Genomic DNA, 24854 nt, shown 5'->3' with positions numbered 1-24854 from the left:
GCCGTGCCTCAGAAGATCTCTTCTGTTCAGGACACTGGAGAGCAACAGTGCTCAGTTCCCTCTACTACAGAACAGGGTTGAAGAAGCTGGGTGTGGGGTGGAGAGTGGAGTCTGGGTGCTGTGCAATGCCCAAGAGAGTTGGGTCCATTTAGAAGCTCAGGATGAGATGGGTTGGAGGTTACTATAACAAGGTGGCACTGGTGCTGGCTGGAGAGGTGCTAAGGTCTGCTAGCTGGGCAGGGAGTGGGGTATGCACATTGTGTGGGCTTGGCAAGAATTTGATTTTGTAATTTTGAAGGCATTGGTCGTTTGGTGCCAAGCCCCAGGTGTAGCACCAAAGGCACGCAGAGTGAGACAGGGACTGCAGGAGTCACTGAAAGCTACCACCAGCTGTCAGGCTCTGCTCTCAACCTGAGTGACCGATGGGGGTGATGGGCAACACGCGGCTGGCTCAGTGACGTCTCATGTGGCTGAGGATAGAGATGGAGCAGGAAGTGCTGGGCGGGCCGGGGAAAGGCAGCTCACATGCTTGTATGCAGGGCAGCCAGTAGGTTGGCAAGCGATGCTGCTGGCAAGGGACCTTTTTTGGCAAGTGTGTCATTCTGTGGCGGCTACTGCCGACTCAAAGCTCTGAAGGGTCAGTGAATATGGCACAATGGCAGACACCCCACTTATCCCCAATCCACATTTGAGAAGGTGAGTGACACCCCGAGCTCTCGGGGAACTGAGCTCCCCAACGCAAATAAAAGCTCATACTGCAGAGAACAGCAATCTCATGACATACACAGCCCTGGACCGTAAACCCCTTGCCCAGCTGCATAGTATCTGTGCTAAACTGCTCTTTGGGATGTAATGGAAATGGCTGTTCATTCTCTGCCCCCCCCCAAATCCTGCTGCCTGGTTTCATGCTGGCTCTGCTTCACAGCTGCTGCCTCCACCTCGCTCAGACTGATAAATGTGCCCCGCTCCAAGGGCGGGAGGCTGCAAGTTCCCAAGGCAGGCATCTGCCACCCATCAGCCTCTTCAGCAGGCGCATTGATCGTGGCACGGCAAGGATTTTATCAGCCTTTAATGCGTTAACCCTTCATTAGCCACGGCAGCCCCTGGCCGGGCCTCGCTCTTTCTGTAATACTGCCATTGATCAGGCACCATTAAACTGCTCACCAGAGAGCAATCTCTTTCTCTCTCATCCCTCCCTTCTATGAACCGGTGATGTGCCTAGACTGCCAGGGTAAGTCCTGAAAGCTGGCCTGCCTCACCAGTGCACCTGAATTCACCAAATCTTGGGGTGGGTTCCTTAGAATCTGGGAACAGCAGCTGGGTTTGTACATTGCTCACTGCACAGAAAGGTGCAGGGGAGGGTTGGGTTGTACTGCCCTCACAGTGCAGTCCCAGTTATTAGGAATGCCTAGGGCCAGGGAGCAATGAGAGCCCACATAGCAAACAGCTGATGTGGGGATATTCCTACAACTTCTAGTGCTAGGGTTAAACTCTGTCTGCAGGAGGCTTTGGCTTAGTAACACTCCCCTATCAGAGGTGACTCAGAGAGCTGCAGAGAGCAGATGGCAAGTTATAATTGATTTATAGTGTGATAACAATGGGACCCCTGCCCAGGTGTGCTAGGTGCTGTATATGCACATAGTGTGAGAGACCCTGCCCCAATGAGCTTAAAGTCTAAATGTGTAAAACAGAAGAAAGATAGGAGGGGAAATAACTTGCCCAAGATGGCAGAGATGAGGTCACACAATAGGTCAGCCGCAGAGCCAGGAATAGAATCTGGGTCTCCTGGGTCCCAGTCCAGTGCCCAAGCCACTGGGTCACATTGCTTCACAGATGAGCTGATGTGCTGTCAAAAGACATTGATGCGATTCTTGAGGTTGGTTATGCAGAGTGATTGTATGGTGGCAGTTACAATCCATGCGTCCCTTACTGGCTGGCTCTGAGAGCACCCCTGAAATGCAAAATTCAGTCCCCGGTACCTTGATGCCAGAAAGACACAGGCAGCTTGAAGAAGAGCAGTACAAGGGATATGGGGGACAGGGTGTTTTTTTTTTTTTTTGTGAGGCATTATTGAAAGAGCTGAACAGTTCAAAGATGACTAAATGGGGAAATAACCATCTGTGAGTGTTTGTTGCGTGTATTTGCCCAAGCAGGGGAGGAATGGCTTATGTGTGGGTGTAACTGGGAGGACTGGGATGAAGTGAAGCAATGGAAAATTTAGGCTGGCCAGTTGGGTATGGGGGGGATTTGAGTGGGATTTTCAGAAGTGCTCACAACTGGCCTCACTGCTCCCACTGGAGTCCATGGCAAAACACTGAGTGATGTAACTGGGAGCGAAGGTAGGCCAATGCTGAGCACTTTCGAACACCCCACGCTTCCTCTCCATGAGTGCTGCTAGACTGGGGAGTGGTGAGTGAAGCCTCCTCGCTTGGGATGCCTAGACCTGAATGGGACAGAATCCTGCACAGCTGAGATGGAAGGGGCAGGGCTGAGGTAAATGTCATTGTCATCTGATTCCTCTGCTTCATGTAGATTGCAATTCCCATCTCTCACCTGGGTTATAATGGAGGCTATGGGGCATCCTTTTCCATGTCCATTCAGCACAGGCCATCTCCATCCAGTTGCCTCAGTAGATCCTGAGACCTGACCTACAGGAACCACCTTCACCTGTGGAGTTCAGTCTCCGTGTCCGTTCAGTTCAAGGTTTCTGTCCATAGACCCCAGACCTGTTCTGGCTGGCCATCCTCCTCGGGCGTGAGTGGGGGAGCCAAGTCTCCATGCTCCTTCAATTTAGAGGAGCAAAGTTAACAAGTTCCATAACATTTCCTGTGGTCACCAGTTTTCTTTTCTCCCTCCCTCCCCTTTCAAGTTCCCCTGCTTGTTTCTTGCTCTATCCCTGATCTGGAGGGTCTGTTGTCTCCTGGGGACTGGGCAGCAGAAGGATTCACTCCATCCTATCTCAGTCTGGGGACTCTTCTCCAGCACTGATGCAGGAAAGCCTTGGCAACACAGAGCCTGAGTGGAAGGCAGCAGAACTCCCCACGTCCTGTCCCCGAACTCCCCACTATCTGCCCCCTGCTCGCTATAATGCTCTGTTGTGGTGGTTCCCCCCCAGGTGGAGGCGGAAGAGCACCGGGATGTGGTGGTCTATGACCAGAGCACGCGGGACGTGAGCGGCTTGGCTGCTGACAGTTTCCTCTCCATCCTCCTGGGCAAGCTGGACAGCTGCTTCCATAGCGTCTCCATCCTCACAGGTAGGATCTGGCTGGCTGCCATGGAGAACCAGGAGCTCTGCACCTGAAGAGGGGAGGGAAGACATCTCTCCTGAATATGAGTGGTTGTGACTAATCTTTCTGTCTCAGGGCCAGGCATTGGGTTGCCAGCACCTTAGGGTGCCTGTGGGAGTGCCTCCAGGCTTTTAGGTGACACTCCTGCATGAACTGCACCATCTCCCAGAGAAGGGGCTTTCTTAGAGGGTGTTGTGGCACCAAGAATGCAGGCTGTCTGCAGCATCAACCTCAGCAGCAGCTGGGTGCTCATTGCCATACCTGCTCATCTCTGCCTTTGTCTAAGCTGGCCTTGGGGGTGTCAAACCTGTAGGCAGACATTATAATGGGGGACTCAGATATCTCTAGAGTCTGTCATCGCAATGCACTTCTCAGTTTACCTATGTGAGTCCACCTTTTTACCTGCCAGTGGAAGGCAGCCACTTCTGGGGTGGAAACCAGCAGCTGTTTAATACCACACTGAAAAATACCCCAGCACTTCTAAGACAGGAAGTGAAGCATAAGATCACCCCAGCTGAAAATGCAGAGGAAGTTTTAGTTAGGCAGGATGTAATTACCTGAGCTGGAAGGTGGTCTGGATGCCAGGATTAACACCCTTTCTCTTGTGCCAAGAGATCTTCAACAGGTGCTTAGGACTCCTGCTTTAGATCTGCTCTTAAGGAGTGCACTTTTTTATAATGAGTTCTATCTGGGAGCTCAGCACTCAGCAGTACAAGGAGGCTTCCTCCACTCTGCTTGGGAATGGAGGATGAATATGGACACAGTCTTCCATGTCCTGAGGTGCTGAGTGTTAATGATGTGTATGTTACCTGCTACCTTATAGTGCTGGCCCATGTCAAATATACTGTGTGAATCATGACCTCTGCATAGTGCCCATGCCTTGATAATGCAGCTCTACAGAGGGAGCTCTCTAACCTGGTCTTGCTGAGGTACAGTTGGCAAGGGGGAGGAGGAGGAGAGAGAGGGGAGGGAGCTGGAGGTGGCTCCAAAGCACCAAATTAACTTGGAAGAAAACTCCTTGGGTATGTTGCGTGCCAGTATTTTGTTCCACAGAGACAGAGGCCCCATCCATAGCATTGTTCATCCATGACCGTTACAGCTGTCGTTTTAGCATGATTTATCCATAGAGACCATTGCACTCGAAATAGAATATATAATTGGAGAGAAGGTTGTTTCTTTCCCCCTCCCAAGCTCCATGCTTGGTAAGCCATGCTACGCACTTCCCGTGTAAGTGCCCAATCCAGGCCGCGGGTGGATGTCCTGGTTCTAGCACAGCAGGCCCCTTGTCCACAATGCTCAGGGAAAGAATGCTAGACTACTGCTGGGAGTGAGCATGTCTAGGCATGGGTGTAGCCAGCACTGTTCAGCTCCCACCGAGAACCTTGCTATACTCGTATCTATTTTTCTTGGCCCATTTGTGAGCTTTCCAGAAGGCTCCAGTGTCTCTTGTCAGTGGGGTTCAGGGCCCTGTGCTGTGCACCCTCTTGACGAATTTCCCACTGCTGCTCACTTGTGCCCTTCTTCACTTGTTCCTTTTGCATTAAGCCAACTGATCTGCCACCTGAGTTTGCATTTCCCCAGGGAGCTGTCACTTGGGAATGGCTGTGGGCCAAAGGCCTGCGCTCACATGGCTTGGCTGGGGGCGTGCTGTGCGAGTGCAGGGGAGACCTGAGGTTAGGGCTGGCTTTGGGGGGTGCATGGCACATCCCGCCCATAGTCTGGTGACATTGATCCCTGTGGAAGGGCAGGGCGGCAGCCTCTAATGTGTCCTGGACATGCACACACATGAGTGATACAGTCCTTCCTCTAGACTAGGTGGGGATTCGTCTACATGGTTGTTGCCTATTGAGCTCAAGGAACTGCTCTCCCAGCTCAGTCAGCAAAGGAAACACATTGATTAAACATTGTTATCTGCGCCCTGTGTTCCCCCCAGTAGAGGGCAATGTTCAACTCAAAACAGCTCTGTCCAAGCTCCACAAAGAAGCACAAGGCTTCTGGACATCAGAGCCACTGCCATACCGCGGGGCAAGGATAAGGGTTTGCTTGCTCTTCTGCCTCTTTTCCTCTTGTACCGTCTAGCTCCCAGTGTTTTTAAGGGATGTTCTCCTTCTGTCTTCTGCTTGGAGCCAGTCCCATGGTAGGAGCCACTGGCAGGGCTGTTGTGTAACAGAATAGCTTTGCTAGGGAGGGAGTATGGATGGAAGGATGAGGCTGGAGAAGGCAGGGAGGTGGTTGAAAGTATCCAGTTACCCTCTCCCCAGATGAAATCATTCACCCCATCCCCATGCTGCTTAATATTTAAAAAGAGAATGAATGGCCAGGACCCCTTCCAGAGCTCCACTCATTCTGCTCCTATTAAAAAAAAAAAAAAAAAAAGTGGGGGTTGGGGGAATTTTTCATTCAGAAAAAGAAGAGTGGGAGCGGAGAGGTTATCGCTGGAATGAATCAGGGTCCCCTGGGGACTGTTATCCAAGAAGGCAGAGCACATGAAAGCAAAGGAACGCCATGTTCTAATTATAGCCTTTCTGCAGAGCAAGCGCTGCTCTCCCAGCGCCGGGACAAAGCTCACGAAAAGCAGGGCAGGGAATGAATGAATGAAACTCGGTGGCAGGACAAAGAAGGGGATAAAGAGATGGCGAGCGGGTGTAGAGAAGATTAAAGCTCCTATCTATTCTGGTGGCTAGGAAGGCAGGGCTGCCCGGCTTCTTTCTTGTCCTGTAGCCATCTGGTCTCCTGTGCATCCTCTGCTGCATGGACCCCTGCCCTTGTACATATGGCACATGTAGCCAGATGCAGCAGCTCGAGCTGTCTTAGCACTGGTAGGCGCCACCATAACGTTGGTGGTTGAAGGAGGTGACTGTTGGGTTCTAGTCCCTGCTCTGGTGTGCTGTGATTTATTTTTTTGGGTGACAACTGTGTTTCAGTTTTGCCCTCTCTGCAACGTGGGTGAAATTTGTTAGCATCTGTGAATGAATCTGGCTCAGTTGCATGCTGGCCAGGTACAAAAGGTATGTCTAGTTATATAGCAGTCAGACTTTTGTCACAAAGGACAAGTCTGTGACAAATGTATGGCCTTAGTAATCTGAAGTGCTCTGAGACCCATGGGGCAGGGAGTGTGTTTTTACAGTGTCTAGCACAATGGGACCTTGATCCTGTTTGTCGCTGCTATCGTATATAGAAGAGAAGTGGGCTGAGGCTCAAGGACAAAGCTTTGACTATACCAAGAGATTTAAAAACCAGCAAAGCCAACTTTTAAATCCCCCTCGTCACTTCAGAGGCAGCCAGCATAGTAGGGTCCAGGGTGGGAGGAGTGTGATAGAGGACCTCAGACCAATGAACAAGCATACTGCTGTGTCTTAAACAAATCCACCAGTGCAGTGAAGCCTTGTTAAGAGGGGATAGCGGTAATCCAGGCTTGTGGTCAGCAGGTCCTGTTCTGCAGCTCCAAGGTCATTGCGGCGTAAATAGCATAAATCGCATAACAAGGGGAAAAGAAACCTCTTTACTAACCTCTGTAGAAGCCAGCTAGGTCAATGGGGATGTGTCAGGCGCATCCTCCTTGCCATGACCCCTAACGCACCAGCAACACTTCTGGCTTTCCCAGGGTCAAACAAAAGGAAATTCCAATCTATTTAGCTCTCCTTCTGGAGCAGAGACCCAGCTACAGGCGTGGAGCAGTAATTATCACTAATGCTGCCCCATTCCCAGATGTTATTTGCATGCTACTGGCTAGGCAATGAGAAACCCACATGAGAGCAGAAAGGTGTGACCCCACCACCATCACGCTGGATTTCAGGCACATCCAGATCCTCAAAGCTGTCTAGATGCCTAACTCCTGTTGCAATCAATAGGAGTTGGGTGTCTAAACCCCGCTAAGGATCTGGGCTAACTTGGCCTTCTCCTGTCCTTGGCTCACAGGTTCCATAAGGTAAAGTACAAAATGTGAACTATCCTGTGCTGTGCAGGTGCCTTTGGACTACAGGGAATGGCTTGGGGGGGGCGGGGGGGGGGGCAGAATACTTCTTGCAGCACCCTTTGCTGTCCTGTTGGCAGAGCTCACCTAGAGTCTTTTTATCTACAGTACAGCATTAGGATCTCCCCTTTCTACCTGTACACAGAACTACCTGCACCTCCGTTTTTCCCCTCTCTGGTGCCACACGCTATGGGTATATCTGCACTGGCACTGGAAGGTGTAATTTCCAGCTCGAGGAGACATGCCAGCGCTAGTTCTGATCAAGCCAGTGCACTAACCATAGCAGCGTAACTGTGGCTGCATGAGCAGCGGGAAGGGTTAGCGGCCCTGCGTACACAGCAAGGGTGTCAGACGGGATTGTCAGCAGGGAGTTAGTCCATGGAGCCATGGCTGCACTGCTGGTTTTCACACAGGAGTTCTGTCCTGGAGCAAGCATGGGTATCTCTGCCCAAGCTGGAAATTTACACCGTTAGCTCTAGCACAGGCGACATCTCTGTGAGTGCCAGATTGGTTGGCTGGGAGGAGGATGGAGCAAAGAAATAATGGGAATAAAAATAAGCCTTGTGCTGATGGACCTCTTTGATTATCTCTGGGTCTTGTTTGTGAGATCTAAAGCTCGCCTGGTTCTTTCCCCTCCCTCCCCCCTCACAGTGCCAATTTCTTGTGTGTGTCTCACTCTTTCCCCCCAATTACAGCTGCTCCTTTTGCCTACTCTGTCTATATAAATTAAACCCCTGCCTCCCCCACTCATTGACAGCAGACATTAGGTTGAGCGCTGCGATATGTCTGTTCGGTAGCATGGGCAAAGTCTAGCTCTCTGTATTTCCAGCTCCAGAACAAGAGCTGTGTACAAGAAACCCTGAAAGAGAAATTCCATCCAGCCCAGGGAGAATGTGTTCCCAGAAGTGGCTGGTAATTGCCTTGCTGAGGTTTTGGCAAAGCCTTTCACACTCCTTTTGCTATGGCATCATGAGCTGCATACCCTGGAGCCTGTCGGTTCGCTAATGGGAAGCACAGACCACTAATGTGTGGAAAAATGGAACCAAAATGTAGAACACTGGGTCATGGCTGCTGAGTTTTATATGGAAATCGTGACTCAAAAACACTGCTGAAAACATTCGGGGGGCCTGAGCACACGCGCCCACACACGCACGCCGTTTTCTCCTTCCTGTAAAGTGGACAGCAGCCAGTTATTTTAGACATATGTTTGCAGCGCTTGGGAGGTCTGAGGGGGATGTGCATGCTGGACCTGATGCTGATCTCATGGCCATGCCAATGGCCAGGTATGCTATCAAAATCAGTGGCATCACCCGCTTGCAAATCTGGCGTAAAGGAGACCACACTCAGGCCTTCTCCCCTGCTTGTCTATAAGGTTTGGTGGTTTTCTAAGGAATGTAGCCTCAAATGGAGATTTGGGGCCAAATTCTCATCTTGTTTATGCCAGCATCAATCCAAAATAACCCTGCTCACTTCAGTGATCAGTGAATTCTGGATTTACAGTAGAATGAGTGAAATTGGAGACTAGCCATTAATCTTCCCAGTGGGAGTGTTTTAGGGGCATGCTTTGCTGCCTACGACTAACCCTTTATCCACATCCTATTGCTCATTCTCAGTGAAGGTTTTGGGATCTCTGTTCCTAGAGGTTTTAGGCTGAACCTCCTGCAAAGGCAGGCCTTATTGCTAAGTACTGGACTTGGACTCAGGAAATCTGTGTTTCAGCTCTGCCACACACATCCATTGTGACCTTGGGAAGTCCACTTCATCCTTTATCTCCATCTGTAAAATGGAGGTAATCATTCTTTTTTTATCTGTCTTGTCTTGTCTATTTGGATTGAAAGCTCGTTAGGACAGAGATTGTCTCTTACTATGTATCTATACATTGCTTAGCGCTTAGGGGCCTCGATCCTTGTTGAGGCCACTTGGCAGTACTGTAATACTAATATTAATAATGATCCATCTATGGCCAGCCAAACTCGCTTGCCAAAACACCCACCTTCAAGAAACAATAAAGGAAGAATGCCGAAGAGACTGAATAGGATGAAAGGTGAGGGGGAGAGACAATCAAGCAACCTCTGATCCCTTCTTGTAACAGGTATTCGGTCCTGGCTTCTTCTTGTCTAGTGCCATAGCATGCATGGGTCTTTGCAGTGGGGTAAAAGACATGGGCCGAGATTTTCCAAAGTGGCTGGTGATGCTGGATTCCTCCATTTTTGGACACACAAGACACCATTAAAGGGTCCTGAAAATTGGGCCTCTTTAAGGAGTCTCAACTAGGGCACCCAAAACCACTAGTCGCTCTTGAAAAATCGTGGGTCATGGACCCTACTCAGAGGCACTCCCAGTCAAATCTCGCAAAGAACGCCAGTGCTATGGTTTAGCTTAGGAGCTGCAGTATTTTTCTGCAACTGGGGTAAGAGGAGAAATGGTCCCTCTCTCCCATGGCCACTCAGAAGCATGTTGTGCAAGGAGGCAGGGGAGATCTGCTGTGTTTGAGTGTGGCTGTGAGGAGTTATATAATGACGGCTGAACTGAGCATGCGTTGGCACTGACAGAAGCTCCGTGACCTTAGCCAGACCTTTCCATTTGTTTATCAAAGCCGCTGCTGCTGCTACTGTTCTTCCAAGGCAGGTGAAATAATTCTTTTAAATGGAGTAAAGAAAGCTAATCCTGTCCCAGGCATTTGATCAAATGCAGAGTAACCAACCTAAGTCCCAGCCGCAGGATCCCAGAGAGGAAGACTCACCCAGATGGTCTGACTCGTCCTTTGCATTTAGATCACTACTACAAATTCTGGTATTGAAAACCAACACCAACACCCCTCCCCCCCCCTCAGCTTTGGTCCCTTCTGGTATATGACATATTAATACCTGCATCATGACGGGGTGCCTTCCTGCATCCCCTGGGAGAGTAATAGTGTGGGTTTTTTTCCCCCATTGCTCTTTGGAGATGATGGGAACTGAGGCCTAAAGCTCCCAAAGAACGTGCTTCAATCTATGCTGAGGCCTTGTCTGCAGGTGTTGGTGACTGATGGTGGGACACTGCATAGCTGCATGGGTATAAGCGCCTGTTGCAGATGGGCAAGTCTGCTATAAGCCATGGTTTGCACCAATGCAGCTTGCCCTGGTTCCAATCAGGGGTTAGCTCCCCAGTACGAGTGGCAGCTTTGTCTGTCTGCTTTACAAGTTTGTACTGTAAAGCTATGCTGAAGATTGTATCCAGGATAAATCCTCAGCATAGACAAGGCCTTCACCCACTGCAATCCTACAGGCTCAGGACTTCTGAGATGAAACAGAAACCGGAAGTCAAATTGCATCTGGTTTGTTTTCTAGTTCAAGGACCATGGATGAGACCACTAAACTCACTGCACTTGTAACTTCCATGGGGAAGGTGTAACCAGAGCAATTCTTGATAAGCACTAAAATCTTTGGGTCTTGTTCTCCCACCAATAACTTACTTCCACTGGTGTCAGTACCTGGCTGGAATTTCCTGGTGACTGACACTAGTGAAACATGGTAGCTGATGAAACTTGTAGTAGTGTCCTGGACAGAGAGGAATTCCCCCATTACAGACAAAGGCCTTTTGCTTTCCCAGCATGTTCTAGTAGCTTGAGGAAGGCTGAGGATGTCTGGCTTCTATTCCTCATTGTGATGCTTTAAGCGAGTCACTTCCCCTCTCTGTGCCTGGGAGTATGTCTGCGCTGTGATCAAAAACCCACAGTGCCAAGTCTCAGAGACCGGGTTAGGTGATTTGGGCTCACAGGATTTGGGCTCTGGGGCTAAAAATTGCAGTGTAGATATTTGGGAAGGGCTGGAGGCTGGCTCTGAGAGCCTCTTCCCTCACAAGGTCTTAGACCCCAGCTCCAGCTCAAGCTGAATATCTAACTGCAATTTTATAGTCCCTTAGCCCGAGCCCATGATTCCAAGTCAGCTGATCTATGCCAGCTACAGCCATGCGGCAGGTCTTTTATTGCAATGTAGACATGCCTGGGGTTTACCCGTGCTATGTAAATTCAGAGCCCTTCCCTTTATTTATTTATTTATTTATTATCACATGTGACTCCTCAGCACCAATCTTCCGCATAGAAGTGCCATGCTGGGCATGAAAAGAGCAGCAGCTGCAAGTGGACCTGAAAGGAAGAGGTGGGGGTGATGGGACAGAGGGTGGGAGCACCTAAAGAGTTAACAGACCAGACGGCATGACGATTCCAAAGAAGCTGGGGAGTGGAACGTTAGAGTCCATTATTCCCAGTCTTGGAAATCATCATCTCCTTGTCTTTTTTTAAAAGTATAAATAGTGCTGCTTGCTGCCCTCCATCCGTGGGAGCAGAAAGCCTGTTGATTTATATGGTTTTCCTGACATCACATGAAGTGGTGGAAAACTGAATGGAGCCAGCATTTTTCCTGCATTACGTAATGCCCCCTCCCTTCCAACTGAGCTGTGCTATTCCAGCAGGAGCCTGACTGTTCTTTAACCTTTGTTTAGTTCAGCACAAACTCTTGCTTTTTTGCAAACTCCCTCTTTGTTTTTATTAATCAATGGCTGTTTGTTTATTCAGCAGCAGGCCCTGATGGCGTCTGCATGCAGGCTCTTGTATTGGAGAACTCGACGCCAGCCATGGCACTATGTTGGGGTTGAGCCACCATGGCGTGTCACCTGCTCCTCTTCTCCTTTTATGTTCACCTGAAGAGGATGGGGGTGGGGGGAGATGAGGGTCCCTGGCAGGCTCCCATGTCAGAGTTCTCCCATTTTACAACTTGCAGCTGCAGCCCAGTCCTTGGGAAGCATCCCCAGCTGGTTGCATCTGCACTGCATTGCACTTCGCATGCCTTGACCCACGCTGCTATACAGCCAGTTCCGGTTTGTTATAACCCCTCCCCTTTCCCAAACCCCAAAGCTAAGAACCTTGTTCCTATCTGACCTTGGACAGCCCTCTGAAAATCAAACCTGAAGCTGGGCAACATGGTGACCACTTCCCAGTTACCACGTAAGGGGGACCTTATGGATTTACACCAAGGCTGCTGTGCCAACACAAACCCCTAGTGTGGACATGCTGTGTACAAAGTGAGCTGTACTGCTGTGGTTTACCCTGGATGCAAAAGAGAGAGCAGCCCCTGGTGCTTGACGGATGATGGAGTCCGTGAAGTTACTTCAGATGTCCCTGGGGTGACAGAGAGCCTTGCATCGATCGGAAGAAGAGGGAAATGGACAGTGCAGTGGCGTGATTTTTAATTTTGGGATGATATGGTGTTGTGGGGACCAATAAAAGAATCTAGGCCTTGTCTATGCTGGAGATGTCCCCTGCTTGCAGCTGCTGGTGCATGTGCTGGTACAAACGCCTATAACACTCATAAGCCATAATTTGTGCCAGCATTAAGCAGAGATGACTCCATGCCTGTTCAAATAGTGTCTTTGTCTTCCTGCCTGCACCACGGGTGTGGTGTGATGGTTGTCACCGGAGCCCTTTACCAGGCTAGAAGACGGGGTAGAACTGACCTCCCCCCCTCGCCCTGAATTAGAGGGGTTATATTTTTAAGGGGAGGGAGGAGCTGTTCTTTCCCTTCTTGTGCACTAACCTGAAACAGGCCCCTCACTTGCTTTCTGAACTCTAGTCATGAGCTTTTCATCTGGCTCTGATGTATGTGTGAGATCATCCCCAACTCCCTCAGTTTGTCCCAATTCTGCAAGGAATGTTTAAATTTTCCAGTCCCCTTTCTTTCTAAATTTGGAGCAGTCTGTTTACTCCCAGGATTCGGAAAGAATGTAACAATATCAGCGGTGAGAAATCTCCCCTGCCCCCACCTTCCTCCAAGCTCTTAAGCAAGCAGATTGGTCCTGACAAAGTTGGAGGGGGGCCCAAGGGTACGGGAGCGAGCCTGTATCTTCCACAGGAGCAGTGTAAATGTTGACTCTCCCTCTTGTTTGCTTCCTGCAAGAATATAAATAATAGGGGAAGGCTGCAGACAGCCACGTGATGTGTAAAGAGCCTTGGAGATGCATCTCATGCTGGTTTGACAAGCTAGCTGCCAATATTTGGGTTGGTCTATTTAATCTTTCCCTTTTTAGCCAGATTCCTTAGCAGGAATCTGCCTTCCAGCTTGGTAAATAGAGTGGACCGGACCCTATTTTTGTTGAGTAGGTGTCAGCGAAATAGTGGATGTGGGAGAAATAGTCAGTGTGATTTTATTGGGACTTTCAAAAGGCCTTTGGATGAAGCCCTTCCCAAGCGGCTATTAAGGAAGCTAAGTAGCCATGGGGTGGGAGCAAAAGTTCTTTTGTGGATTAGGAGCTGGCTGAGTGGCAGGAAAGGACATAGGAATGAAGGGCCAATCCTCATCCTGGCAGAAGGTTAACAGTGCGGGGTGGTCCCAAGATTGTGGCAGTGCTGAATACACTCACCAGTGATCTGAATCGTCATCCAAAGTTCCATGGCAATTGTCACAAAAGAAAAGATTTTTAAATCTGGTTTTATGGACAAATTCCAACGCAGGTAACTCCATTCTGCCAGCTTTCCCCCACACCGTTTCCTGTTCTAAACCATTGCAGTGCCGCCTTGCTGCTGCCTTTGCTTGGCGGCAGCCTTCCACACCAGCTGCATCCCATGACATTATCTCTATATCTGCAGCTGGCAAAGTGCTTAGGATCCCTTCAGTATATTGTCGCTGTTGGGTATTATGGATTCCTATTATTTTTGTGGTGCCTAAGAACCCTAGGCATGTACCCGGGACCTCATTGTGCTAGGTGCTGTTCGGACACCGAACCGAAAGATGATCCTGGCCCCAAAGAACTAATCTATTACATCACATACAGATGTTAAATAATAATAGGGAAAGGCTGGCTGTGACTCCTTGTCTGCTCTCAGAAGATGGAACTAAGCCCAGTGGCCCAAAGCCTACAGACTTCATACTAGTTCCAGGGCATCTATTCCCAGCCTTATTCGCTCCACCTCACTCCGTCAGGTTGGCACTGATGCCCCCAGGCAGACCTGTGGTGGTGTTTTCAGCAGGGATGAGTCTGTACAGTCCTGTGACCAAGGAAAGCAAGGAGACTGTTCAACCACCCATTGGGAGTCACCATTTTACCAAACTGTACATGTAAGTACTGTGGACCAGATCTTTAGCTGCTGTAAATCAGTGTACCTCCACTGAAGTCAATTCAGCCTTGACCTGCACCTTCTGACGCTGTGTACACCAGTGCAAAGTGGATGCGACATGCTACATCAGGGGTTCCCAAACTTTCACCTGCGTGAGCCACATCCCTCAGTCTTCCTCTTACGGTGGGCCGGAGTGGCTGGGTCCATGTCATGTGGGAGGGGATGGAGGGGAAGGGGCAGGGCTGGGAGGGGGCAGCAGCTGCCCTGTGGTGCTGCTTGGGGCCGGGAGTGATGCAGTGGTGGGAGGAGGGGAATGGGCTGGTCAAAATTTGTCAGCATGTCGGACGTGGCCCGCGGGGACCCCTGCACTACAGTCTGACTTGGTAGTATTCTACACCCCCTCTGCACTGAGGGAAATGACTCTCAAGATGCAGGGCAATGGTGAAACCTGGCCCTTGGCAGGTACCTATTCCAAGGAGTAGTGAGGTGTATTGAGACAAGTACAGTTCTCTGTGGGCTGGGCTCCCTGTTCTTATCATTGTTTGATCCTCTTTGAGCAAATTCACCCTGGGTTTTGATTGCAGAAGGGACTAGTCAAAAATAAGTGGGGTGAAATTTGTTTACAATAAAAAAGATTTCCCAATTTGTATTTTTTCCAAATGAGAAATGGCAGATAAACTAAGTTGTTGGTCACAGAAAAGGGGTGGGAGGCTTTTTCCCCCCAACTTTTTCTCTAAATACAGATTTTCATCAAATTTTAAAAAACATTGCCCGGCTGTATTTGCAGATTGTCCGGTCAGTGAGTGAAGGCCTGTTCTGGAAGGTATGTCTGGCTCTTAGCTCTGTTGGTGCTGAGATTCCCTGCCTGATATCTAATGGCAAGGAGTGCCATAGCTGTGAGGGTCTCCTACAGGGAACACTTTCTGTCCTGAGCTCACAAGAGTTTTCTCTGAGCTTTTTAGCTGTTCCCATTGGTGGCTGTTGCAGGAGGTCATAGAGATGGAGAGAGGTGTTGTCTGGATAACCAGGATGTATCCTATCCGAAGCTCTGTAGATACAGCACTCGGGAGCTGCCAGAGAAAAGCCAACATTAGGAGCTGTCAGAAGCCCACTGGTCTGTGCTGGTTTATGAAACACTCAATACAGAATAACTTTGTCCAATATTTATTATTGTCCCATCCATGTTGAAGGGGGAAGTGCAAGCAGTTTGACTGAATGGAGACTTGCCAGCGCTGTGCTAAGTGGATTGAAAGATCATTTCGTTTCAGGGCAGCTTCTTTAAATACCTTTATATCCTCTCCTGAAATGTCATTGTGTAACTAGCTACTGCCATGCTCCTTCAAGAATCACAGCAGATATTCCTGCACCTCCTACACAGGGACTGTATTTCCTTTCTCCAGCAGTGGCAGAATGCTACTGTCATCAATGCTGTGTTAAATCAGGGCAGTGGCCCTTTCTGCTCCGATACCAATAGGGCCTGCAGTTAATAGACAGGCCTGGAAATATATGGCCATCTGCTAACGTGTTAAGCCTAGGCTTGGTGATCTAATGCCCTACAGTAATTGCACTGTGGGGGTATGTTTGCTGTCCAAGACATTTACAGTTACTCGGCCAAATTCTGCTTCCTGTTACATCCATGCAGCTCTGTTTCAAGTCCACCTAGTGCCTCTTAGCCTGTTCAGAAATGTGCCCCCTCCTCATTTGTGTACGTCTGTGCAGGTCTTTCCATGGCGTGTGGGGTTAAAATAATTACTGGAGAACCTCTATCCTGACTAGTTTGCTTGTACCAGCCTTAGAACAGATTACTCTTCTGCTGCTTATAAAAGAGAGAGCAAGAATGCCCCACTAAATACACCAAGAAGTTCAGCTTTCAATGCTGGCACCCTAACAGAACATCAAGCTCCCAAGGGGGCTTGTCGATGCCGAAGCCCATTTTAGACCCCCTCATACCTACTTAGGTGTCTAGATGTGGAGTGTGAGTGGCCAGGGCAACGGCACCAATATTTCCCCTCTGTGGGCCACCAAGGGCATCCATGCTCAGGCTTCCTTACCCACTGGGTCTGGGTGAAGACCCCCAACCGCTCTCACTTCTGATGGCTGCCAGTTCCCTGCCTTCTCTGTGTATTTACCGGCACAAACAGGCTGCCCAAGGACACTGCTTGCTTTCTGTTTGGAGTCAGTTAACAGATGTAATTGCTACAGTTACATGTTTCCACACACTTCCTATGCAAGCCGATTTTTATTCTTCAAGTAAAAAGCATTACAGAGAAAACTCATTAAAAACAATAAAAGAACCTACATGCATGCTAATAAGCTTAGCAGAATTCACCCCACCCTTTACATGGATTCCAGCAGGAACAGTCCTTCAAATCCTCACTTAAGGGGGATTCTGTGTGGTTACAAGTTCATCACAGCTTCAGCTTAGAATAAGCACCCAGCCTTAAGGGGTCTCAGGAGACCCAGTTGTTCCAATTGCGAAGGTTGGGCCCACTGTGGAGTGGGAGTCCTGTCTGTTGCAGGATCAGGAAGAAGGCTCTAAGCCTTTTTAAAACCAAACCATTTCTCAAAAAAACACCTTTCTTTATTGGTCCCTAGAGAATCTAGTTTGAACTAGTATATGTGCACCTCTCCACCCCACCTGTTTACTTTTCACATGGAAATACATATAGTACCACAGTAACAAATATACAATAGCATTTTTAATGCAATGGACCCCAAAGGTATTAACCTAATTCAATAAAATTCATTCAGGATATTTCAGGAGTTTGACAGTCTGTCACTTGGATATCCTATGATGATGCCTATGTTTGGGGGAGTGGTAATTGCAGTGTGTTTTTCCTCTTGGTTCTCCCGCACCTGATTTTCAGAGGGACCGAGTATCCAGAATAACAGTCAAACACAGTATGAGGCAGTGGGAGCCTGGCACTTTTAAAAAAACAAAAAAGTTGCTAGTTTGTGTCTAAATATGCGCTTAGAATCCTAATTGTCACACTGCCGTTCTCGGGTCCAAAGCAACAGAGGAGCTGCTTTCTTTACTGCAGCAAAATCCTGTGAAACTGCCTAGATTGGGCCAGGACAGAGATGCTATGGCACTGAATGCTGCTCCTGTTTAGTGAGGTCAGGCTGTCTGGAAATAGAGCCCTTCTTCTTTGAGTGCTTGTTCGTGTCGATTCCAAGTAGGTGTATGCGCGCCGCATGCACCAGAAGACTTTTCCCTGAGTGGTGTCCATAGGGTCGGCTCTGGAGTCCCCTGGAGTCGCGCCTTCATGGCACCCTATATCGGTCCTGCCAGCCCCCCGCCTCCTCAGTTCCTTCTTACCTCCTGTGATGTCGATCTCCTCTTGCTCTTCAAACGTTCCCTTCTTCAGTGGCCATCCATTGAGAGCTAAGGGGTAAGAGGTTCTATTCCCAGTACTTCCTAATCTCGAAAACCAAAGGCGGTCTCAGACCCATTCTGGACTTGTGAAACCTCAACAGATTCATGAAGAGGTTGAGGTTCCGCATGGTCTCTTTGGCCTCAATTATTCCCTCCTTGGATCCAAGGGATTGGTATACCGCTCTCGACTTGAAGGATGCATACTTCGATGTACCAATCATCCCAAGACACAGAAGGTTTCTTTGCCTTATAGTGAACCAGACTCACTACCAATCTCAGTACTCCTATTTGGCCTCTTGGCAGCTCCCAGAGTATTCACAAAGTGTATGGCGGTCATGGCCATGTTCCTCAGAAGGTAAAAGGTACAAGTTTATCCATACCTGGACAACTAGCTAATCAAGGGCTGTTCCAGGAAACAGGTGGAAGTGCACATAAAGTTCATAAGGCCAACTTTCACCAGGTTAGGTCTCCTGGTCAATGTGCAGAAATCAACCTTGACCTCTACTCAGAGAATAGAGTTCATAAGGCAGTGCTACATTCAAACCAGGCCAGGGCTTACCTACTGGACTCTCGATTCATCATGGAAGAATGGAAACAGTATTCCACCACCACAGCACAAAACTGTCTGAAACTACTGGGGCACCTAGCAGCATGTACATATATTGTCCAGCATGCTAGGCTACATCTCAGACCTCTGTAAGCCTGGCTGGCCTCAGTTTACCGTCCTTCTCGGGATCACATAAACAGAGTAGTCTCGATCCCCCGCATCTGTGTTAGATACGTTCCACTGGTGGCTCAATCCTCAGTCAGTCCGTACAGGAGTCCCCTTCCCTGCACCTCCCCCCTCTCTGCCTTTAGTCACTGACGTCTCGGCAATGGGCTGAGGGGCTCATATAGGAAGGCTCAGGGCCTACGGGCTCTGGTCCCAGGAAGAGCTATCAACCCACATCAGTGTGAGAGAGCTGAGGACAGTACACCTAGCCTGTCAGACTTTCACTACTCCCCTGGCAGGCAAATGCATATTGGTAAGAACATACATATAGGTATACAACAGCAATGTTCTATATAAACAGACAGTGTGGAGCTTGCGCCTCTCTCTTCTGCCAGTCAAGCTGTGGGACTTCTGCATAGCCCGCACAATTTACCTAGAGGCTTCTTACCTGCCGGGATCGCAGAACGAGTTGGTGGACCACCTCAGCAGGTTCTTCTCCAACCATGAATGGTCTCTCCGTCTGGATGTGGCAAATGACATCTTCCACAGGTAGGGAGTTCCTCCACATAGACTTTTTCACGACGACGTTCAACAGGAAGTGCACGCAGTTCTACTTCTTCCAGAATCACAGCCCAGGAACAATCGTGGACGCATTCCTTATCCCTTGGACAAGTCACCTGTTCTACGCATTCCTGCCAATCCTGCTGGTCCACAAGGTCCTGCTGAAGATAAGGAAAGAAGGGTCCTCCATAATCCTGGTAGCTCCAGCATGGCCACACCAACACTGGTACACCACGCTTCTCAACCTCTCAGTGGAAACTCCTATCAGTCTGCTATTTGTGCCTGACTTAATCACTCAGGATCATGGCCATCTTGTCTGCCCCAGTCTAGGATCTCTCCACCTCATGGCATGGAAGCTCCATGGTTATACTCTCTGGAGCTGGAATGTTCAGAACCAGTCAGAGAGATCCCCCTTGGCAGCAGGAAACCTTCCACCAGAACCACCTACCTGGCCAAGTGGAAGAGGTTCTCCATCTGGCCACACAGAAAGGTACTCCACCCATGCTATCTTCCATACTTCTTATCTTGGACTAGCTGTTACATCTCAAGCAACAGGGGCTTTCGGTATCTTCGATTAAGGTCCACCTGGCTGCAGTCTCAGCCTTTCATCCTTGGGTGGTAGGCCACTCAGTCTTTGCTAATCACATGGTGGGATGCTTCCTCAAGGGTCTCAACAGGTTATATCCTCAGATGCTTCAGCCAGTTCCCCAATGGGATCTTAACCTGGCAAAGGCACCGTTTGAGCCTTTAGCAACATGTTCGCTCCTCTACCTATCGTGGAAGGCAGCATTTCTGGTGGCCATGACTTCAGCTAGAAGAATTTCAGAACTTAACGCCTTCAGGTCTGAGCCTCCTTACACAGTCTTCTTCAAATACAAGGTTTGCCTACGCCCTTCCTCCCAAAGATAGTGTCACAGTTTCTCTCAAACCAGGACATATTTCTCCCGATCTTCTACCCAAAGCCAACAGTTGAGAGCAGAGGCTATACAGACCGGACATTAGACAGGCTTTGGCCTTCTATGTTGATAAGACTAAACCCTTTAGGAAAACAACACAACTCTTTGTGGCAGGAGCAGACAGAATGAAGGGCCAGCTGGTTTCATTTCAAAGAATCTCTTCCTGGATCACATTGTGCATCAGGTCGTGTTGTGACTTGGTGAAAATACCAGCCCCGGTGCTGACAGCTCACTCCACAAGGACACAGGCATCCTCAACAGCATTCCTCACTCAAGTCCTGATCCAGGACATTTGTAGGGCCGCAATGTGGTCATCTCTCCACACCTTTGTGGCACACTATGCCATCACTCAGCAAGCCAGAGACGATGCAGCCTTTGGTAGAGTGGTGCTACAATCTGCAGGTCATTGAACTCCAACCCCTGCTCTTATGGGTCTGCTTGGGAGTCACCTACTTGGAACTGACATGAGCAAGCACTTGAAGAAAAAAAGACGGTCACTAACCTTCTGTAACAGTTGTTCTTTGAGATGTGTTGCTCATGTCCATTTTAAGATCCACCCGCAAACCCCTCTGTCGGAGGTCTGCAGGGTCCTATATAGGGTGCCATGAGGGCATGACTCCAGGGGGCTCCAGAGCCAACCCTACGGCTAGCACTAGGGGAAAAACCTTCTGGTGATTGTGCATGCGGCGCACACACATCTACAGCAACACATCTTAAAGAATAACAGTTACAGAAGGTTAGTAACCATCTTTTCTAAGCTAATGTTCATGGAGGGTTCTGCCTTGCACAAGCCCACAACCACTGCTATGGTAGGTATCTAAATCTAGCTGTGGTTACTTGTTGTCTAAGCCAAAGTGGGTGAGGATTGGAGCATAATACTCAGATCCCCTTTTGCATGCTAGGAAGGAGTGATTTTTCCAGGTAGCATCCTGGTAAACTCTCACCCCTTCCCATCATGCCCCACCCTTGCATTTAAACTCATAGATATCTTTGCCTGTTTTCTCCTCAGGGGGAGCAGCAGTTGCATTGCTCGGAGGGGTTAAGCCAGGTCACATATGTGTGAGCTGATTGTATTCCCGGTCTATGTTCTAAACATCTCTGTTTAGTAACACTGTCGTCAGAGGACTTGTTTTCCTGATTCTATAATTACTCCTTGGAGCTTTTCCCCCCCTCTGGCTGCATTTTTAACAATTGGACCAAGAACAGGAGACAAGGAGGGAGGAGTGGAGGAAAAAAGGAGAGGGGGTGTTGGGAGAACAGGCTGCCGGTTGCCAAGAGTTACCAAACCATCATGTCATTGCATATCTCATTTCTGGAAAGCTAAAGAGGGGGAAGGAAACTTTCCCAGTAAGGGATCCTGGCGGACAGGAACCTGTGCCCGATTATGATTTCCTTCCTTTTGAGAAACCTAGTGCCCCTCCCTTTCCACACCATCATCCCCTTTTCCTGAGGCCCATGTGAAAGGTTTGAAATCACGATTATTATAAGCTCCCTGTGATGGAAGGAGGAGAGAAACACTGGACACTAACCAGCTGGGTCACCGCCATCATATAGCTACAGTCACTGCATGTATATGTAAGTGCTAAAGACGGACTCTTTGCTCCTTGGTGTTGCAGATGCTTCAGGCCAGTTTCCTCCTGAGCATAATGCTGCTGACCAGTGGAGTTACAGTCTGACCCTCATTAGCATTTATGATGTATGCCGCAGGAGTGCCTAGATAGCCCAACTGGGGTAGGCAATGGGCACACACCTAGGGAGAGACAGTTCCTGCCCCAAAGAGTTTACAATCTAAACAGACAAGAGAGGCGAAGGGTGGAAAGAAAGGAAGAATTATCCCCATTTTACAGATAGGGAACTGAGGTACAGTGAGACTTACCCAAAGTCACATAGGAAGTTTGGAGCAGTGATAGGAGCTGAACCCAGATCTTCTAAGTCCCAATAACTTATCTACAAGACTGTCCTTTCACTCTGATCATTGTTTTAGTGCATCAGTTACCTCCTTTGTAAATGGTTGATTCCTGTCTTTCCCCCTTCTCTTCAAGAAGAGCCCCCTTGCCCGAGCATTGCGTTACTGCCCTTGCCATTATGCGTTTAACAAACAGGAGAGCCTTGTGTGTAAGAAGACCTATCCCTGGAGCCCCTAAAAACTAGATGGGACAACCCGCTGAGGAATACACCACAGGGGCCAATCCTGCACTGGCTCCTCCCCGAGAGACTCCAGCAGGTGACCATGATGGATTCTTTCCAGCTTTCATTTCTGTGAAGAATGATCTAATAGGAATGGTAAATATGAGAAAGGGTGTCTCTGACAGTGAGGAAATTTCTCTTCCTCCCCCACATTAGCCCCCCAAATGGGGGCCGCGCCTGGTGAAGGAAAGAGGGGAAGGTTGGGGGTGGAGGTCCAAGAGCAGAGCAGGGGAGAGGCAACTCTCAGGGTATGTCAACACTGCCACTGGAAGCATGCATCCCAGCTGGAATAGACAGATGCATGCTGGCTAAAAATAGCAGTGTAGCTGGGGTGCCTTTGTACTCAGGCAGCTAGTCCAAGCCGCTCCTCGTCTCACCCATCTACACTGCTGTCATTCGCATACGAGTTCTGCTCATGCTAGCGCATGCTGTCTGTCTGAGCTGGGAATCTCACCTCCCCGCTGCAATGTAGATGTACTCTAAGGGGACTGCATGGGAAAGGGTGGGCTAGAGATGGTATTTCCATGTGGGAGGAATCTTCAGCTGGAATTGGAATAATTACTGCTCCTTGTGAAGAAGGGTTTTGTTGCTTGTGTGTGCCCTTGTCTTTTAGGAGAGAGTGGGAGGGGATGCAGAGCATGGGCCAGCCTTTCATATGAAGCGCTCTGCTAAAGCATCCTGTGTTGCAGATCTCAGCCAGAGATGCCCTAGGTGTGCTGGGCTGAGCCAAAAAGCAGATCCAAACTCTTCCTGCAAGAACCTGCAGCCCAAAAATAACTTTGCTTTAGGATCTCTTAGCCACGTGGGAGTCAGTCTCTCCCATTACTAGAGGGCAGCAAAGAAAGACAATATATTCATAGATTTCAAGGCCAGCCAGGGACTATTACAATAATGTAGCACAGGCCAGACCATAGAATTTCACCCAGTAACTCTTGCATCAAGTTCATAACTATCCCATCTCATGGGAAATGGGATTTGTCCAGCCATTGGCAATGCTGCCATCTGGGTATAATCTCATAAGAACGGCCATACTAGGTCAGACTAATGGATACTAGTCCAGTATCTTGTCTTCCAACAACGGCCAATGCCACATGCTTCAGAGGGAATGAACAGAACAGGCAATCATCAGTACTGAAAATGCAACTGTGTTGGAGGAAGTGATTGTAGCAGAGTTGTCCTCCAACGTGGTTGAAGCAGAGTTTTATCTTGCAGCATAGATGGGACCATGCAATGTAGACAGGATCATGCAGTTTCCCCATGATTCAACTGCCCCCAGGTAGACAGGAGAAGCTACACTACATGATGGAAGCATGTTTTATGCTACTGGGAACAGACCATTCATGTTTGTAACTTTTCACTGTATTTTACACCCAAAAAGAAGCCTAGGCAATGAGTGCTTCTCCTCCACTAGACTGTAAGGGGTACAGATAAGTGTCTAAAACAGTGGAGAAGTGATGGCTTAGGTTGGGGAATGCAGATGGGATATAGAGCCATTTTCATTTAGCCTGCCAGTTTGACGCCACCTCAGGTTGGGATTGATTGAAAGCTGTCTTCTCATGACTGTTTGGCCCACGTGAGTTCTGAGGTCTTAATCCAGGTCTTAATGAATGAGTGACCATGTCACAAAAACTACTACTGTACTATATATGGTCAGGGAAGTGGGCGGGCATGAGCCTGCCCACTGCTAAAGGCCCCTCCCCCTTAAGGGGAGGAGTCACTGGACCCAGGACACAATTAAGTGCGTGGGACAACTAATGAAAAAAGGATCAGGGATGGGGGTCACAGGTTTAAACAAAGGGAACCACAAAGCGACACCAAGCAACTGGGCCTCATGGGTGCCCTTGTGTGGATGGCCTGCGTACCACTCTTGGTACAGAGACCAAGAATCGGAGAGAGAGTAAAGATGGTCTAATGGTTAGGGTATTAACCTAGGACTTGGGAGACTGGGCTTAAGTCCCTGTCCACAACAGAACTCCTGTGTGACCCTGGGCACGTTACTCAGGGTAGGTCTACACTTGAAAGGCTGCACAAGTGCAGCTGTCCTGCTGTAGTGCTTCAGTGAAGATGCTACTACGTCGCTGGGAGGGCTTAATCCACGTCTGCAAGAGGCAGTAGCTATGTCGATAGGAGAAGCCATCCCATCAACATAGCGCTGTCTACACCAGGGGTTAGGTTGGTATAACTGTCGTTCAGAGGGTGTGGATTTTTCACACCTCTAAGCAATGTCATTATACCAATGTAAGTTAACAGTGTAGACCTGACCTTAGGGTATGCCTGTACTTAAAACACTACACCAGTGCTGCTGTAGTTGTGCTGCTGTCATGCTTCAGTGTAGACATAACCTACACCAATGGGAATGCTTTTCCTGTCGGCATAGGTAATCCACCTCCCTGAGAGGTGGTAGCTAGGTGGATGGAAGAATTCACCTGGCACTATCTACACCAGGTTTAGGGCGGTATACCTACATCTCATTGTGTGGATCTTCTCTCACAAAATTTGAGAAAAGAGTAAAATACCATATCCCCTGTGGGTGAACACTTTTCACAAAATGATCACTCTATATCTGACCTCTCAGTCCTCATTCTTATAGGAAATCTGCACAACTCCTTCAAAAGACTAGCCTGGGAGGTTAAATTCATAACTTTGCTAGACACTAAAAATCATAGACCAAATAGAGACACCTGATTTATGTCTTATTACAACAATCTATAC

General features: G+C 48.9%; 1 protein-coding gene across 4 annotated transcripts in view; it reads left to right on the top strand.

The window, feature by feature from the left end:
- LOC137148073 (dual specificity protein phosphatase 8-like) overlaps window positions 1-24854 on the top strand; it is a 64761-nt gene that overhangs the window by 35273 nt on the left and 4634 nt on the right. The window contains exons 3-4 of one of the 4 annotated variants that reach the window (XM_067540575.1): window positions 3116-3254; window positions 15541-15654. In XM_067540575.1, the coding sequence (XP_067396676.1) occupies window positions 3116-3254; window positions 15541-15632 (231 nt within the window). In that variant the 3' untranslated portion in view covers window positions 15633-15654. Of the gene's footprint in view, window positions 1-3115; window positions 3255-11818; window positions 11965-12187; window positions 12574-15540; window positions 15655-24854 lie in introns of those variants that run through there. The other 3 variants (XM_067540578.1, XM_067540576.1, XM_067540577.1) reach the window with 3 other exon arrangements.

This window comes from Emydura macquarii, unplaced genomic scaffold, assembly GCF_026122565.2.
Source record: "Emydura macquarii macquarii isolate MOO-44397 ecotype Brisbane River unplaced genomic scaffold, CSIRO-AGI_Emac_v2 contig_587, whole genome shotgun sequence".
Lineage (NCBI taxonomy): Eukaryota > Metazoa > Chordata > Testudines > Chelidae > Emydura > Emydura macquarii.
This window is presented reverse-complemented; position numbering and strand designations above follow the sequence as displayed.